The sequence below is a fragment of the Zootoca vivipara genome, chromosome 2 (assembly GCF_965207765.1).
Source record: "Zootoca vivipara chromosome 2, rZooViv2.hap1.1, whole genome shotgun sequence".
NCBI lineage: Eukaryota > Metazoa > Chordata > Lepidosauria > Squamata > Lacertidae > Zootoca > Zootoca vivipara.
This window is the reverse complement of record NC_142584.1, coordinates 13,167,250-13,184,172: the sequence shown is the minus strand read 5'-3', so window position 1 is coordinate 13,184,172 and position 16,923 is coordinate 13,167,250. Positions and strand designations below refer to the sequence as shown.

Below are 16,923 nucleotides of genomic sequence, written 5' to 3'. Positions count from 1 at the left end.
AGATAATGCACAAGGGACCCTCCATATTTTCCAGGGACAGTCCTGGATTTACAGAAGCCGTCCCAGGTTCAGACTTGACCCCGTAAGGTCCCACTTCCCCTTAGGACATTCGCTATTTCCATCGGAGAAATGTTGGAGGGTATGGTAGGGCATCCCTATTTTCATCGGGAACATTTTGGAGGGTATGGAGTTATGCAAGCCAAGGGGATAAGTAATTAGGCAATCTTTAGAAGACATCTGAAGGCAGTCCTGTATAGGGAAGTTTTGTTAATGTTTAATGGTTTATTATGTTGGAAGCTGCCCAGAGTGGCTGGGGTAACCCAGTCAGATGGGCGGGATATTATTATTATTATTATTATTATTATTATTATTATTAATCAATCACTATCATGGAATAGGGTGTCCCTATTTTCATTGGGAACATATTGGAGGGTATGGAAACAGCTCTTGAAATGAACTTATAAAGTTCTCTTACTGAATTGGTTGTTTAGTGAAAAATGTGTGAAGAGGAGAATTGGCTGGTATCTTTTACATTAACAAACATATAGCACTTTTAATGTGCAAAGTGCCTTACAATGCTCGATCCTCACAAAGCATTTTATTTTATTTTATTACATATGAAACAGGTAAGTAAGTAGAGTAGGCCACCCATGATATTCATGGCTAAGCTTGGTGTTGAACCCAAGTCTCCTGGTTCCATCCTCTCTTTATGGTGTTAAGTGCTTTGGCTTATCTGAGACTTAAATGAGAGCTCTTCACCCTCAAATCAGAAGCAGTTGTCCATTTACAACTTTTCAGATAAAACTGCCACTCCATTCTGCAGCTTCATCCCATAATTATTAAATATCACAGATGCTCTCACTGACCACAGTCACATTGCCAGTGCTATTTTTCTAGAAAAAGAGGTGCCAGAGCTCACCATGAACTTCTCCCTTGTTCTCTTAGAACGGCAATGGCATCCACCTGAGCTCTGGCTGAAAAAAAAAAAGCCCTGCACATTTTGTTTTGTTTTTGAAGATTTTCAGGAAACCATTTACCACTATGTAGTAATATAATGTAAATCAGCTTACAGAATCCAGGAAAGAAAGAGAGACAACTGGCCTGGAAGACGCAATGAAGAAAGGCCTGCTTAGCAGAATCTAGAACAAGACATACAGGTTCTCAAGTCAACAGCACTGAGATATTTCCCCCTGTATTTAGGCTAGCTGAGCTTTGTTATCTTCTGCGTTTATGGATAACCCCTGTTACAAAGTGTCAGTGAACAACTATTAGGAAGCAAAATATCCTTGCAAACTAATTCTGGGGAGTCAATCTTTGGGTTTGGATGAGAAATTTGACCAGGTCCATCTCACCAAAGTGCATGGTACTTCCAAGATGATCTGCAAAGCCTTCCAGAATATCAGGAGGAGAGGAACGATTTAAGTGTTAATACTAGCCTCAGTTGAATAGGGTATCAACCCGTGCCTTCAAAATGTGTGTGTAGGCAGCCTCCCTGTTATGTCTGGGTCAATTTTGCACTGCTGGTTTTGCTCAGTAGGGGAGTTCAGAGATAGGTCTTTTAGGATTCTGAAAAAGCGCCACTGGGAAGTCTAAAATTGTTCAGAGTTGCAAATATGCCAAATAAATGTATTAACTAATCCCAGTCTGCAGAAAAAGGGACATCTCCCCTCTTTCTTTCTTTCTTTCTTTCTTTCTTTCTTTCTTTCTTTCTTTCTTTCTTCCCTCCCTCAAGCTTACTCTGCAAAAATTATGGACATACCATTCAACTTAATCTTTCACCAGCTTATCCCGAAAACTGCTTGCAAAGTTTCCTTATGCACTTGTAATATATTCAAGTGAGAAATTCTTAAAAAGGGAAAACACATACAATTGTTATTGTTTTTGTTTTTCAGTGCTTGAAAAGTCTTGCCAGTTCAATCTTTGGCCTTTAAAAGGAAGTGAGTATACTCTGGATTCCTAGAAAGTTTTTGGACTCTGAAATAAATCCAAACCATGCATAGGACTGTATCTTTAGGCGTCAAAGCCTAAACCTGCGAACTATGGACACTTAAAATGGGGTCAACAGTTGGTTTCTAAGGGAAGCAGGTAAATAGGAGGGAGGAGAAAGGCTGGAGAACAGAAGAATGTAGGACTACAGAAGACCAAGAGTGACTCAATAAAGACATGTTTTCAGAAAGCAAATGGGACGTTAGTTAAAACATTGGTTAGTACTGAGCTTGGGGTGCTAGGTTGTGCCTAAAGCCCTCTCAATAACCATATAAAGTAATTTATGAATGGTTCTCCAGGGCTGGCTTAGGAGATGCACCTTGAGTTTAACAACACACACACACACACACACACACACACACACACACACACACACACAGTGAATGTTAAAGCCTAGGGTGCAAGTTCACATGTTGCAGCTGCTGAAGCTCACTTTGAACACTCCAAGATGACAGCATATTATAGGCTATGGCAAAGTAAATGAGGACAATGCGCCCATAGGCAAGCAAAAGTGTATTTTGCAGTGTGTTACGGCAGGCAAGGCAGAGTGGCATGTTCATAGGGACGAATGTCTCCAGGCTCATCCATTAAATCAGTGCTTCCCAGACTTGGGTCTCCAGTTGTTTTGGGACTACAACTCCCATCATCCCTAGCTGGCAAGACCAGTGGTCAGGGACGAAGGGAATTGTTGTCCAAAAACAGCTGGAGACCCAAGTCTGGGAAACCCTACATTAAATGCTGAAAGGTAGGTTTGCTTTCTCTCTTCACACACACACACAGACTCTAAAAATGTAATTGTAAAAATGCCAATTGCACCTGTTTTATTTGCTTTCCCATAACTTTGGGAAGTTTGAGAACTAGTGGTTTGAGGTTTGTTTTTTTCTTGTTGTGACAAAGCTTGAGAGGTCCTATCAGAGGCCACAACCAAAGGGAAATGGATTGGAGGGAAATGGATCGGCAACCTGGAATTTGGAAATGAATAGAAACATTCCTTCAAAAAGTGGTACTAGCCATGGCTTCAAAACTACAGCACTAATACTTATCCTTTGAAGACACTTACTCCACCAAAACGCTATGGTAAAAATGTTTTCTTTAAAAAACGAAAATAAAGTTATGACATAATATATTGTGAAACGCCCCTGAAATACATTCAACTTTCATCTTTGTAACGACTTCAAGTTTATTCTTGTTCTTTTTCCCCCTCTCCTTACCTTTTGCTTTTAATATGGGAATCAAGTGTGTGTTAAAACACATTTGCAATCCCTCCAGGTCATATTTTATTTTCCTTGAGTTTAAAAACAAAACAAAACATTCTTTTCTTTTCTTTTTCTTGTTTTGAGGTAAATTATTTTTTCCTGAGTAGTTAAAAAAGAAAAACAGAACCCACTACATACATTACGAAAATAAAAAGGATGCTAGTTTAATAAACAATCTACATTTTTTTAAAAAAATCCCAAAAGCCTTCCCTTAAAACCCATTGATGCCATTTGCTTTAACAACGATGCTCTTGATTGGCTTTAAAGAACATCAAGGGCTAAATTATGCCCCTGGAAATGAGTCTGTATCAGAGTATAAAGCAGTGAATGACTGCATCGTGCCATTTCCATGGAAATTAAGAACTCTACAGAAATAACCAGGAGGTAAAGTGTTTAAAAGAGTTGGGAAGGGGACAATACCTGGCAGAATACTTTACAATGCTGGTAGAGGAAGGGATGACTGGGGGGAACAGATTAATAATAAATAGGTTATCCTGAGTTCATTGAGCAACTACTTTTCATAAACATAGAGACCCAACAACCACCACACAGTCAAAATTTCAGACATTTTTTAAGGGGGGGAAACGTACGCAAATCAATCTAAGGGGGGAAGTCCTTGCATCCAAACTTAGGTGTGACTTTCTAACAGATGACTCCTCACCCATCGCCTGCTTTTCATAGGCAGGTAGGCTGTGGCCTCTCGGGAAGACGGGAGCACTCGGAGCGCCAAAGCTTTTAATAGCAAAAGAAAGAGAAGGAACTCAAAATCTCCCAGCAGCTTCCGCTCAGAGAGAGCCGAGACCATCGAAAAAGAAGAAGCCGGCCACTCTCCACTAATGCTGAGACCCATACATTTTATCCCATTCCACGTACAAGTCCAGCTCCTTCTGAGAGACAGCGGGGTGGATTTTGCAGAAAACGCTTTCGAAATCCTTGTAGGAGGTGGGCTGAAGCTGCCCCGGCAGGCCCTGCAGCTTGCTGGACGCAACCTGCTGGCAGAGGTGGAGGAGCTCGCTGCCGGAATAGCTCTCGGTGAGTTGGACAATGGAGGCCATCTCCCTCTCGCTGAGGCAGTAGTTTTGCTGGGCTAAAGCGTGGTGCAGGATCTGCCGCCTGGCAACGCTGTCTGGCGGGGAGATGTAGAAGCGCTTGGCAAACCTCCTCTGGGTGGCTTCGTCCAGGCTGCCAGGCCTGGTGGTGGTTGCTATGACCACGACGTTCTGCTCGCCTGAGGTAGCAAGGTTATCCAGGTAGGAAAGGAGCTGGGACTTCAGGGCAGCGGTGTCTTCCAGGAGGGATTCCACGTCAGTGAGGAGAACGACCGCCGGCTGCCGGCAGTTGGACACGAAGAAGGTGGCCTGCAGGATCTTCTCGGCTTCTGCCTTCCACTTGGAGACCAGGGCCGTCCCGCTGAGCTTCAACAGGGTGGATCCCAGCTGGGTGCAAATGCACCTGCTCAACAGGGTCTTCCCGACGCCGCGAGGTCCAAAGAGCAGGATGGTTTTGGGTGGCCGGCTTGCCCCCGTGTAAGCACCTGGCCTCAAGGTGGGCCACACCAGCTCTTCCTCGATGGCAGCTTTGACAGAGACTTGCCCTGCGATGTCTGTCCACTGAACCGGAGGACCACAATCAATTATCTTGTTGTTCACCAGTTCCAGAACAAAGGGGTCCATGGCTTTCAGCTGCTCTTCCACAGTCTGGCTGCTGTTGTCGCTGCTGAACGGTGGCGGCTTGGGCTGCATCCTGAGGGCAAAGGGCTCTCCTCCGTGTTCCCCGTTGGCAGCCGGAGGGGTGAACTTCTCAAAGGTCTCGCTAGGCCTCAGCGGGGCTTCGCCCACACTGTAAGCCGGAGACACCAGGCCTTTCATGGGCTGGCTGTTGTACTTCCCCACGGGCTCCTCTGAAGCCACGGTGGTGGCCGCCACGCCGGCAGGCCTCTTCCCACCTTTGAAAGGCACCTCAGAGCTGCGGCTGAACCCATTTCCTCTACATTCACCGCTGTCGGACATCTGATACGGAGACTTTGGTTGCTCATAGCTGTATTTGCGATACCGGCCTTCGCCGTCATCCTTGCCGCCGGCGATATCAAAGGCTTTCCTTTTCAGAGAGCTCCCCGAATCACCGCTGAGGGGTGGCACAGCGAGGGGGCTCTGGTAGCTGTACCCAGGGACGACAGGGGGGCGAGAGGAGGGAGGGATGGGTGTGGGGGCAGCAATGCCCGAGGGCAAATACGAGGCTGACGGGTGGGGAGGGTGAATGGTGCCATAGCCAGGCTGGGGTGGGTAGCTGCCTGAGGCATAATTGTACATGGGTCCTGAGGAGCTGTAGCTGGGGACGAGCGCCGTGGAAGGGTGGCTGGGTTGAAGGAGGCCTGAGCTATGCAAGGTTGACGGGTGTGGAGGCGGAAGCGCCGAGGAAGGTTGGCTGCAATAGCCCGAGGGCAGGTAGGCCCCACTGTAGCCTGAAGGGTACTCCTGAGACGGCCCGAGACTGCCAGAAGTGGGGGGTCCCCCGCATGTGTTACTGGGGTAAATGGAGTCCGACAGATTGCTGGAGACCACCGGGGAGGTCCCGAGGCTGTTCCCTGGGGTGACAGCAGGAGGGATGATCCCCTTGGAGCTGGGCAATCCATCGTGCATCGGGGTCAAAGGGTAAGCCCCCTCTGAGCTGTGCGCCATCGGCCAAGGATCCATCTCTCCCTTCTGACCGTTGAGGGGCCCAAAGGCGCCATCCCCGTAGGTGTTGAGCCCCGGCGGCCTGTCATAAGGGGAGTCCAGCACTCCGGAATACTTCTCGGCATACCTCTTCAGCAGGTTGGAGGCGGTCAGGGCAGAGATGTCATCGTTGGCCCAGGCGTAGTTGAAGCGCTGCCGGCTGCTGTGGTAGAGGTCGGACTTGTGGGCAGGGGATGAGGTGGTGGAGGAGACATCAAGGTGCTGCTCCGGCCACTGGTTCAGGGGCTGAGCATGTTCGGGTGTCCAGTGCATGTTTGACAAAAGAGCTAGGGAAAGAGCAGCAAAGAAAACCAGGATTAGAGTTTGTCTTTGGGGAATAACAGGGACAGGACTACCTCAATTGGATAGGAATTTATTTATGTTGGCTACTACAGCAGCAAGAATCCTACTTGCCCCCAAAATGGGAAGAAGCAGAAGTCCCAGCAAAGGAAGAATGGATACAAAAACTTGCGGAATATGCAGAAATGGCAAAACTTACCGGAAGAATAAGAAATTCTTTTTTATAAAAGAATGGAAATTGTTTACTGAATATTTACAGATAAAAACATTAGCAGGGTTATGGTAATAACCTGCAGTTTCATAAGAGTATATATTAAAAGTAGATCATTAAATGAGCAAATTAAGTTAATTTGGATATGCAGAAAATTAATTTAAGGAACCGCTGAAAGTCGGGGAAGGATGTCAAACTTTGAAATGTTAAACTGACTGTAAAACTAATGAAATGTATAAATAAAAACTTTAAAAAAAAAACCCAAAAGATTTTGTCCCGTAAGGAAATGCCACTCCTCAATGGGGCTAGAGGGGTCTTATGTATTGTTATTATCTATCTTTTCTCCAGTTTGACTGGCGTACTGAGGGCTCAGATGTCTTTATTCACCTTCACACACAAAAACCCATGATGCAAACTAAGTTAGGATTTAGCCACTTAATCAAGCAGGCACACCATCAAGGGAGGGCTGCGGGAGGCAAAGATTCAGGGGGGGCTTCCCCCCCCAAAACCCCTCTGTGGCGATCCTCAAAAGGACACGCCAGGGTGAAGGCGTTTAGTCCTGCTGCATCCTTTCACAAAGGTAAGGCGGCTGGCAGTGGGTGGGTGGAGTATGGCAGGCTGAGTTGGCCTGGCCAAGTTGGGGGGACGCATGTGTGATATCACACACACACAACAGGCCCTGCCAATGTTGGGCGCAACTGGCGCCTCTGTGAATATGAGCTTTGTGCACCTAAGTCAGGGAAAGCTTTCCAGTTAACTGCTACATCAAGACTTCAAATAGACATTACAGCGGTGCCTCTCTAGACGAATTTAATTTGTTCTGTGAGTCAATTCGTTTTGCGAAAAATTCGTCTTGCGAATCCCATAGGAATGCATTGAATTTTATTTTTATTTTTATTGTTGCCCATAGGAATGCATTAATCGAATTTCAATGCATTCCTATGGGAAACCGCGATTCACTAGACGTATTTTTCGCAAAACGAATTCGCCTTGCGAGGCAACCTCTGATCACAAAACCCTTTCGTCTAGTGAAAAATTTGTCTAGCAGGGCATTCGTCTAGCGAGGCACCACTGTACAGTCGTACCTTGGATCCCAAACGGCTTGTCTCCCAAACAAATCGGCTCCGGAATGATCAAAACCTGGAAGTGAGTGTTCCAGTTTTTGAACGATTTTCGGAAGCCGAATGTCTGGCGCAGCTTCCAATTGGTGGCAGGAGCTTCCTGTCGCCAATCAGAAGCCGCACCTTGGTTTCTGAACATTTTGGAAGTCGAATGGATTCCGTGTGACTTCCAAATTACAACTGTATACACAACGCTCTCTGGTGCCCGCCCCCTGAGTCTGACCTACTTGGTGGCAGCACTCAAATCAAATACTAGGCAGCCAGGAAGCTGCCATTTTATATTCCCACAATTCCCCCAATGTAACGCCGGTCCAGGAAATTTAAATCATGCAGATGATGCGACACTGGCAGGGAATTGTGGGGAATCAAAATGGCAGCTGCCAGATCTCTACTGGGAGGTGGACATCGTTTTTATTTCCCAGGGTGCTCGGGAACAATGTCCCACAGGGGGAATTGTGGGGAATTAAAATGGCAGCCCCAGACATACCTGCCAAGTTCCTCTCTGAAAAATAAGGGACCGGACCGAAATTAGCAAACCGGAAGTAGCGCGACGGCCATTTTGGAACTGGGTGGAGCATGCTCAGAAGTGACTTTTGATGCTGCTGTGCCCAGATCCAAAATGGCTGCCGCACCAGAAGTCGTGCTGCAGCCATTTTGGAACTGGGCAGAGCAGCATCAAAAGTCGCTTCTGAGCATGCTCCACCCAGTTCCAAAATGGCCACCGCGCCAGAATAAACCGGGGGAAAACAAAAAAAAAATCCGTTTTTTCGGCTGGGGACAGCTGGAAAAACGGGGGTTTCCCGGGGAAAACGGGAGACTTGGCAGCTATGGCCCCAGACCCAGCTGCCTAACACAGAAGAGTTGGGAGGGGGAAAAGCTTAAAGGAAGGGGTAAAGCTTTAGGATTGCTCCCAGCAGTGTGCTCCCAACCAGATCTCCTCCATGCACCTCCTGGCTACAGGGGGAAATCAGCAGTAACAAGCAAGCTGTCTTTCAAGGGAAGCTCCTGACGCCCTCATTACCCGCCTTCCCATTGCAGCCCCTTCAATCAAACTCCCCAGGGAAATGCCTGTCTTGGCAACTGGACCAATTTCTTCAGGATTGTCTCTGCTATCCTTAAAATCTATCACTATCACTAAGAGGGTTTTGTTTTTGTTTTTACTACGGTATTTGCACACATGCAGGCAACATGGTTCTCATAGTGTGGTTCCCTCGGAGCCACACTTTCAGAATAAAAAATTGCTTGTGCCACCCTGATTTTTTTTTTTTTAAAAAAAGATAAGAAATACCATTTTGGGCGGGAGGGGGGAGAGATAGATCTAGCAGTGCTTGAATTGTAACACGTAACACAGTTACGTTATAATTGTGGGACATGCAGGAAATATAAAGCAATGCAGCTACATGAGAACACGAATTCTTCCCAAAATACAATACTGATTGTCCTTGAATCTTCCCGCCATTAATTGTCATCCTTTGAGAACTACTGGTGTACGGCGTTCTGCTAGGGTATTTTCCCACTTTCTGAAAGATATATGCCTAGCATAAATGAAAAACTTGAAATTTATGATGATGATGATGATGATGATGATGATTAACCTGAGTTACTCAATTGGGCAACCATGTTCTTACACAAAGTGGGGGCCCGCTTTAGACACAGAAGGCTTGAAACTCTAGTCCCCTCCCTCCTCCCTCCTGGTCTCAGCTGCTTCATAGCAAGCAGGCGGTGGAATGCACACAATGAAGCAATCAAGGGCAGAGCTGGAGGAATGCTTCACCAGTTCCGCCGACCTAAGTAACTTTAATTGTGCCGGGGTGTTTCTGCCCCTGCCCCGTGGCTTCCTCTCGTCCTCCTGATCTAATGAGTAGAGACATTTCAGGAGCCTTGCTGTGGGGCCAAGCAAATTCCAAAAAAACCTCGAGGCTCCAGAGAAAGGGGGTGTGAGAGAAGCGGAGGAGGAGGAGGAGGAGGAGGAGGGGAGGAAAAACAGAACGAAGAAGAAGCACGTATCGCATTATAGAGATTGGCAGAATCCTTGCAAAAAAGAAGAAGCAGCTGCTTGCAATCCTAGTTTTTCATTTCCTGTGTGTGTGTGTTTTTTTTTTAATGCTTTATTGATTGAAAACTTTGTAGCAGAAGTGTACAACAGATATTATAGGCAGAATGAGAAATTTAAAAAATGAAGAGTTATTTATTCATTAACCAATGCTTGCTTCGTACATCCCTTTGTGATTAAATTAGTCAAGAGCCCCGATCTTCCCCTTGCATTTCCAGATTTAAATTCTGTAAAAGCACGCTTAAAATTCACTTTCTCTGCATTATTTGACTTACTAGGAATTTTATTTTATATAACTATCCTATTGGCACACTGAAGCTCAACCAAAACCTGCCAACAGATTGACAATGTTCTTTTACATAAACTCTGTGTATATCCCACTCTCTGGGAAATTTTCGAGTTTTTCATTTCCAGGTCCCTTCCTTAGCATTGTTGGTGTGTGTGTGTGTGTGTGTGTGTGTGTTGTGTGTGTGTGTGTGTGTTGTGTGTGTGTGCATTTGCTCACCAGATCTACTACCCCAGCCCCAGCCCCCGCCTTCTCAAGGGTCCCTCCTCCTCTGCTCATTCACAAAAGGCCCGGTGAGGGGTGGGAGGGGGGAACAGAATGCTGAAGTGTGGGTGGGGGAAAATCAGGGTTAGCATTGCCATTCAGCCTCTAAGCCACTTTGTGGCCACAGTACAATTAGATTACCTAATGCTTTAATTGACTTATATGGCATTTGTACGTTCACTCTGGATATCAAAACTTACACAGGAGGATTTAAATGGCAGCTTTAACCGGGCTTTCCCCGCCTTCATTTACTCCCCATTATATATTAAAAAGTGCCACAATGAGGCGAAAGCTCCACGGAGAGGGGGCTCTCATCCCTACCCCACCCCCACCCCACTCCCGGCCCAGTAAATAAATAAATTAAAATGGGCGGGTGGGTAAACAAATAAAAGGGACTCGGAGGGGAAGGAGCTTTGGAAAAATGAAGACAATGGGGGCCTTCCAATAAAACGCTCCCTTTGGACACGCAATTCCAAGCCTAGTACAGTGGTACCTCGGTTTAAGTACACAATTGGTTCTGGAAGTCTGTACTTAACCTGAAGCGTACTTAACCTGAAGCGAACTTTCCCATTGAAAGTAATGGAAAGTGGATTAATCCGTTCCAGACGGTCCATGGAGTACTTAAACTGAAGCGTACTTAACCTGAAGCGAACTTTCCCATTGAAAGTAATGGAAAGTGGATTAATCCATTCCATACGGTCCTTGGAGTACTTAACCTGAAGCGAACTTTCCCATTGAAAGTAATGGAAAGTGGATTAATAAGTTCCAGACGGGTCCGCGGAGTACTTAAACTGAAAGTACTCAAACCGAAGCATACTTAAACCGAGGTATGACTGTATACATACATACATACATATATATATATATATATGTGGAACCTGAGGTTGATTGGGATAATTATTATTCCTGCCGAAATGCTAGCAGCATATAAATATATATATATGTACTAAATAGCAAGGGGCTCAAAGGTGCAAAATGCACATAGCTCAGCTGCTTGGTAGCTGCAATACATGAAACAGGTCTCTTTTTCCTTTGCAGCATGCGATCCAGAGTTGCTGTTGGTTGTTTAAAAAAGTGTTGCTATTTACACCAAGAAAAGGAAGCGTAGTTAAGAACAGTGATCCGTAACTTCTCCCTCTTGACTGGATCCCTACTGAAAGCAAGCCAGGTCTCAACCAAGGCTATAAAAATCCCAGGGGCCCGGATGCCCTGGACTAATGATGCTATTATTTCTACCCTGCCCATTTTGCTGGGTTGCCCTAGCCACTCTGAGTGGCTTCCAACACTTACAAAAACATAATAAATCATAGAACTGAAGAGTTGGAAGGCATCCCGAGAGTCATCTAAGCCCTGTAATGCAGGAATCTCACCATGCAATCTCCCATCCAACTTGAAACCATACTGGTCCCTGCTTAGCTTTGCAAATGTGGCGGTAGTTTTATTGCGGCACCACTAGGAGGGCCAAACATTAAAAACTTCCCTAAACAGGGCTGCCTTCAGATGTCTTCTAAAAGTCAGATAGTTGTTTATTTCCTTTACATCTGATAGGAGGGGGCCACCACCGATAAGGCCCTCTGCCTGGTTCCCTGGAAGGCCCCCGGAGCTGGACCTCAGTATCCGGGCAGAACGATGGGGGTGGAGACAGGGCTGAGGCCATTTAGGGCTGTAAAGCTCAGCACCAACATTTTGAATTATGCTTGGAAAAGCATCAATTTAGGAAATGGATTCCAACGACATGGGATCTGAAATGCGGTAGCTCGTGAGAAAAAAAATTACGGTATTTAGGAGACAATGCAAGCAGATGGAAACTAGCAGGATTTTAATTTCGCTTGTAACAAATACTATGTGTAATATGGATTGATATAAAATATAGATTATAGAATACTATGCAGTTATAAAAGTTCAGAACAAGACCCACAAAGGGGATAGTGTGAGATTCAGAGTAAGCTCTACACATGGAGATGTACGGTATTTGGTTCGTTTATATTTTGTATTTGTAAAATCAAATAAAAATGATTTCCCCCCCAAAAAATAATAATTAAAAAATGAAATGTGGTAGCTCTTTCCCCTAAAATATCCGATGCTGGCTTTTACAAATTTGAAGATGTGCACTTTAATCATCCGGCTTAAAGCTCCGAAGACTTTAAACACTGAGTTTCCTTCCTGGCTGCAGCCACAGCCTAACACTGAGAGCACCTTGTCAGACTCTCGCTTCATCGCAGATCGCTCTCAGGCAACAGCATGTGAACTTAATTATGCCAATGGTGTTTCCTAGGCCGCCATTGGGCTCTCGAGCTACTGACAATTCCTCAGAGAGGTTACCTTAGCACTTTACTAAATGATGTAGGGGGAGGGTCTTGGAGGAAAACAGTCCCCTAGGAAAGGATCCCCGGAGGAAAATAAAATACATCTGAAAGCAGCAGAAGGGGGGTGGGGGAAATCTTGATGCCCTTTGTTCTTTGTGGCTAGTGGTGCTCTAATATTTACAGCACGGTTTGTTAAAACGATTCAGGTATTTCCCCCCCCTTCTCCTTAAGAAGCTTCTGTTGATATTTCCAAATAAACGCTTCATTTTTAAAAAAATTGAAAATAGCCTTGGGCACACTCTTTCCTATGAACTGGAGACTCCCAAGCTATGTTTAAAATCACGTCCTGCCACTTTAACAGCACCTTTCCCCCCGCAAAGGACATTGGGAACTGGTTTGCTGGAAATTCTTTGCGGAAGGTTCTTTAAAATTTAATCCCCCTCGCAGAACTGCGATCACCCCAGGAGTAATTCTATGAGATCAATCCATTTAAATTCAGACTATGTGTATGTAATAGGAGACAGGAGAGTTTATTACCACTCTAGCCTCCTAGGGGCCTACCTTATCTTGCAATTTTCATTTATCCGTGCTACAATTCAGAATGGAGAGGGATCCTTAAATCTCTCACACACAAACACGCAATGCAAAGGGGCCTTTTCTGAGTCAAAATGTGAGCAGAACACGAAATTGCTAAATTATGTAAGACATAAACATGCCTTATATTTGAAGCAGATGACTTCCTCCAAAGACTCCCGAATGTTGTAGCACTCTCAACAGTGCTACAATTCCCATCACCCTTTATTGAGTACAGTGGAACCTTGGTTTATGAACACCTCGGTTTACGAATTTTTGGTTTACGGAATTTTCGGTTCCGGAAGTCTGTTCATAAACTCAAGCGTTCATAAACTGAAGCGAACTTTCCCATTGAAAGTAATGGAAAGTGGATTGATCTTTTCCAGACGGCCCGTGGAGTACTTAAACTCAAGCGTTCATAAACTGAAGCAAACTTTCCCATTGAAAGTAATGGAAAGTGGATTAATCCGTTCCAGACAGGTCCGCGGAGTCTCAACCTGAAGCGCAATTAACCCGAGGCATGGGTGCAATTGGTTCCGGAAGTCTGTTCATAAACTGAAGCGTTCATAAACTGAAGTGAACTTTCCCACTGAAAGTAATGGAAAGTGAATTAATCCGTTCCAGATGGGTCTGCGGCGTTCATAAACCGAAAATTCATAAACCGAGGTTCCACTGTATAGATACATACACACACACACACACCAACCAGACTAGAATTTAAGACACAGAGGGAGAATATAAAGCAGGAATTCAGACACTCATGTTTAGGGGTGGACAAATCAAGTCTTCTTTCCATCTTAGTGTCCGTTTTGCATGCGTTCATTTCCTAAGTCTGTGACATCCTTTTGTGGCATTACTTCCAGGATCACCTTACCCTTTATTTGCCTACCCAGCCACTTTGATCTATGAAACTGGCAGTGCTACAGGTGCCGCATAATGCCTATTCCACGCTGGTAAGGAGTCTTTGGAACTCTCTGCCTCATGACATCAGGCAGATGCCTTCGCTCCACTCTTTTTGACACATGCTTAAACCATTTTTAAGCTTATTCAGATAAAGTACTGGTATGTACAATGCTGACCTGTAATTTAACCTCTTTCTCTCTCTCTCTCTCTTGCTTACCTGATTTTAACTAACTTTTGAATATTTTCAAACACCTGTTTTCAGCCGTCTTTTATTGATATGTTTGATGTTTTATTTTTATTTTGTAAACCACTTTAGAGGTTTTATTGCAATCAAATGGCATGTAAATAATGCAAAATAAATATAGATTTGTGTTTCTCATACGCATTTTACAAAACTGTGTTCAGGTGCAAGTGGGTAGCAAAACGCATACTACCGTATCTGTCATTTTTTTCTTAACAAAAGTTGCTATGTTTTTGATCTGAGATCTGCATTGGAAAAATTAGGAGAAGTGTGAGCTCTGAAGGATCCGGGAGGTATGAATTAAAGCCATCCACTTAAAAATGTGGAGAGAACAAAATTCTCTAAGACCCCCCCCCCCCCGGTTTAACAATGAGGGTGATTAACCATTGGAACAGCACCCCAAGGGAGGGAGTAAAAATCCTCTGTCATTTGCAGCTTTCAAATGAAGTTGCTCTTCCAAAAGTTATGCTTTAACTAAGGGCAATTTCTTTGTATCCGATCTTTTATTTACTGATGGCAGCCGGGAGGCGGGCTTTGCTTGGAAGGTCAAGCTAAATGCCCTTTGGACATTTGAATATGAGAAATAAATATATGTATTTATAAAAGCAATCTCTCTCTCTCCCTCTCTCTCTCTCTGTGTGTGTGTGTGTGTGTTGGGAGCGCCTCCAAATTTTTGGTAGAGCTGGTAGGAAATTATATCTGCAAGATGGTATAAGACAACAGAATGTGTGATTAAGGCGGCCTTTGATGGAAATCAAAAGGGGGGGAAAAGCCGAACCAGTTGCAGGCCCTTAAAATGTAAAGTAAATAAGTAAGTAAATAAGAAAAGGAGAGTTGGAGAGAAAGAAAGAAAGCAGGATTGGAGGCGGAAGGGGCCCAGAGGGAGAGGAGAGCAGTTGTCAAGCATTTGAAATGGAACGTGAATAAACGCTGCTCCCGGAGAAGGCAGATGTTTCAATGCTCTCCCTTGGCAGTGTGAGAAAATTACTGTCCAGTGGCCAAATGGCAGTCAGTTTCCCACCCTCTTGGCTTCCCCATTATCTAAAAGCACAAGACAAAAGGAAGGAGGGAGGGGGCCGGTCAGGAGAGAATCCCATTGTCCTCTCACACTCTAATTATGGAAATCTGGTTAATCTATTCAGGAGCAACTATGGACTGGTTTTTTGTTTGGGGAGGGGCGGAGGGGAGGCAAGAGAGAGCTCTTTTGCTCCCCACAGCAAAGGGGTTTCCAACTGTTCGGTGTTTTGAATGGGTGTCTTCTCCCCCAGCCCACACCCCTGCTGCTCCCCAAACCTGGGCTGCTGGCTGCTGCTTCCACAGCAGAGGTAAAAACTCCTTTCTAGTCTCTCTCCCCCCCCCCCACTTTTTTATTATTTAAACAAAAAAAAAACTTAGCAATCAGCTCCAGGAACAAAACAAAAAAACAACAGCCAGACGTTGCCATCCCATGCGAGCACAAATCTGCAAAACAATTCAAAATCTAGAATTTCCCAGGCACAGCCGTGTTTTCTACCTACATGCCCCAAGAGGAGCACATCAGCGTGTACTTTGCACCAATGTGCACCAATGTAATATCACGGCTGTGTGGGGCGCCTCTGAAGCACGCAACGAATGGCACATCTGTAGGCGGATTTACAAAATCAGGAAAGGCCACCAAAAAAGCCAGGCCTGCCCAAGAGCAGGGGGTCAAGGAAATATTTCTATACATGTATATGTCTTTTCCTAGATTCAAAAACACACTCTGCAGACCTTATTTTACAGAGACAGACCCAGATTGACAGAAGCTGCCCTGGTTTCTGATCTGATCTCAGGATGTCTTGCTTTTCTCCTTAGGATGCCCCTATTTTCATCTGAGAAATGTTGAAGGGTATGTCTCTGCTGTTCAGTTGCTTAGCGAAGAGCATCTAGCTTGCGTCGGGGAGTGAGTGAATGGTGGGAAGCCCCTCCTCTCCCGAACAGCGTGTGCTAATGGTGCATTGCAATCGCTGCCGCTAGGGAAAGGGGGATACATCAAGAAAGAAACAAAACGCTCAAGCCATCATTCAGCCATTTTTAAGTCCCATTTATTTCAATAAGAGAATTAAACACATGTGTTTCGGCCTCTCCTGTTGAAATTAATGGGAATCAAAGTGCTCGTCTTGGGCAGGGTTGAAGCCTTGATTGTGATTTATTTATTTTTTGAAAGGGAAACATGTTCCCCCATCCTCGTTAAATTATATATGCATCTTTACAGTGAGCAATACTGTAATGCCATATTAAACAATACCAGTTCTACAAGTCTCGTTTCTAGAACTCTTTTCATATCAAGCTTTCCCACTGCTCCAGAAAGACATTTGCACCTTGGCCTCTTCGCAAGGCGAAACACAAAGAAATAGGGTAGTAGCTTCTGGCTAAGAGAACCTCAAAAGCTTTGACTTCCTAGTGTATTGGTGGCTGCTATACCAAGAGGCAGCTGACGTGCTCAGCTCTAACAAAGGCTGCAAAGATGCAGATAGCTCGCTTGGTACAGCAGGAGACTCTTAATCTCGGGGTTGTGGGTTCGAGCCCCACGTTGGGAAGAAGATTCCTGCATTACAGGGGGTTGGACTAGCTGGCTCTTGGAAGTCCCTTCCAACTTTATCAATCTATGGTCAGACCACACCTGGAAATACAGCGTCCATTTCTGGGTACCACGATTTAGGAAGGTGTGAAGAGGAGGGCAACCAAGAT

General features: G+C 45.1%; 2 protein-coding genes across 2 annotated transcripts in view; both read right to left on the bottom strand.

Annotated features, from left to right (window-relative positions):
- The window catches only part of LOC118079245 (transmembrane and death domain protein 1), a 77,278-nt gene that overhangs the window by 20,649 nt on the left and 39,706 nt on the right, over positions 1 to 16,923 (bottom strand). The window lies entirely within an intron of this gene.
- FIGNL2 (fidgetin like 2) overlaps positions 1,669 to 16,923 on the bottom strand; it is a 54,961-nt gene continuing 39,706 nt past the window's right edge. The window contains exon 2 of the mRNA XM_035103266.3: positions 1,669 to 6,243. Within this exon, the coding sequence (XP_034959157.3) occupies positions 4,076 to 6,229 (2,154 nt within the window). The 5' untranslated portion in view covers positions 6,230 to 6,243 and the 3' untranslated portion in view covers positions 1,669 to 4,075. The remainder of the gene's footprint in view (positions 6,244 to 16,923) is intronic.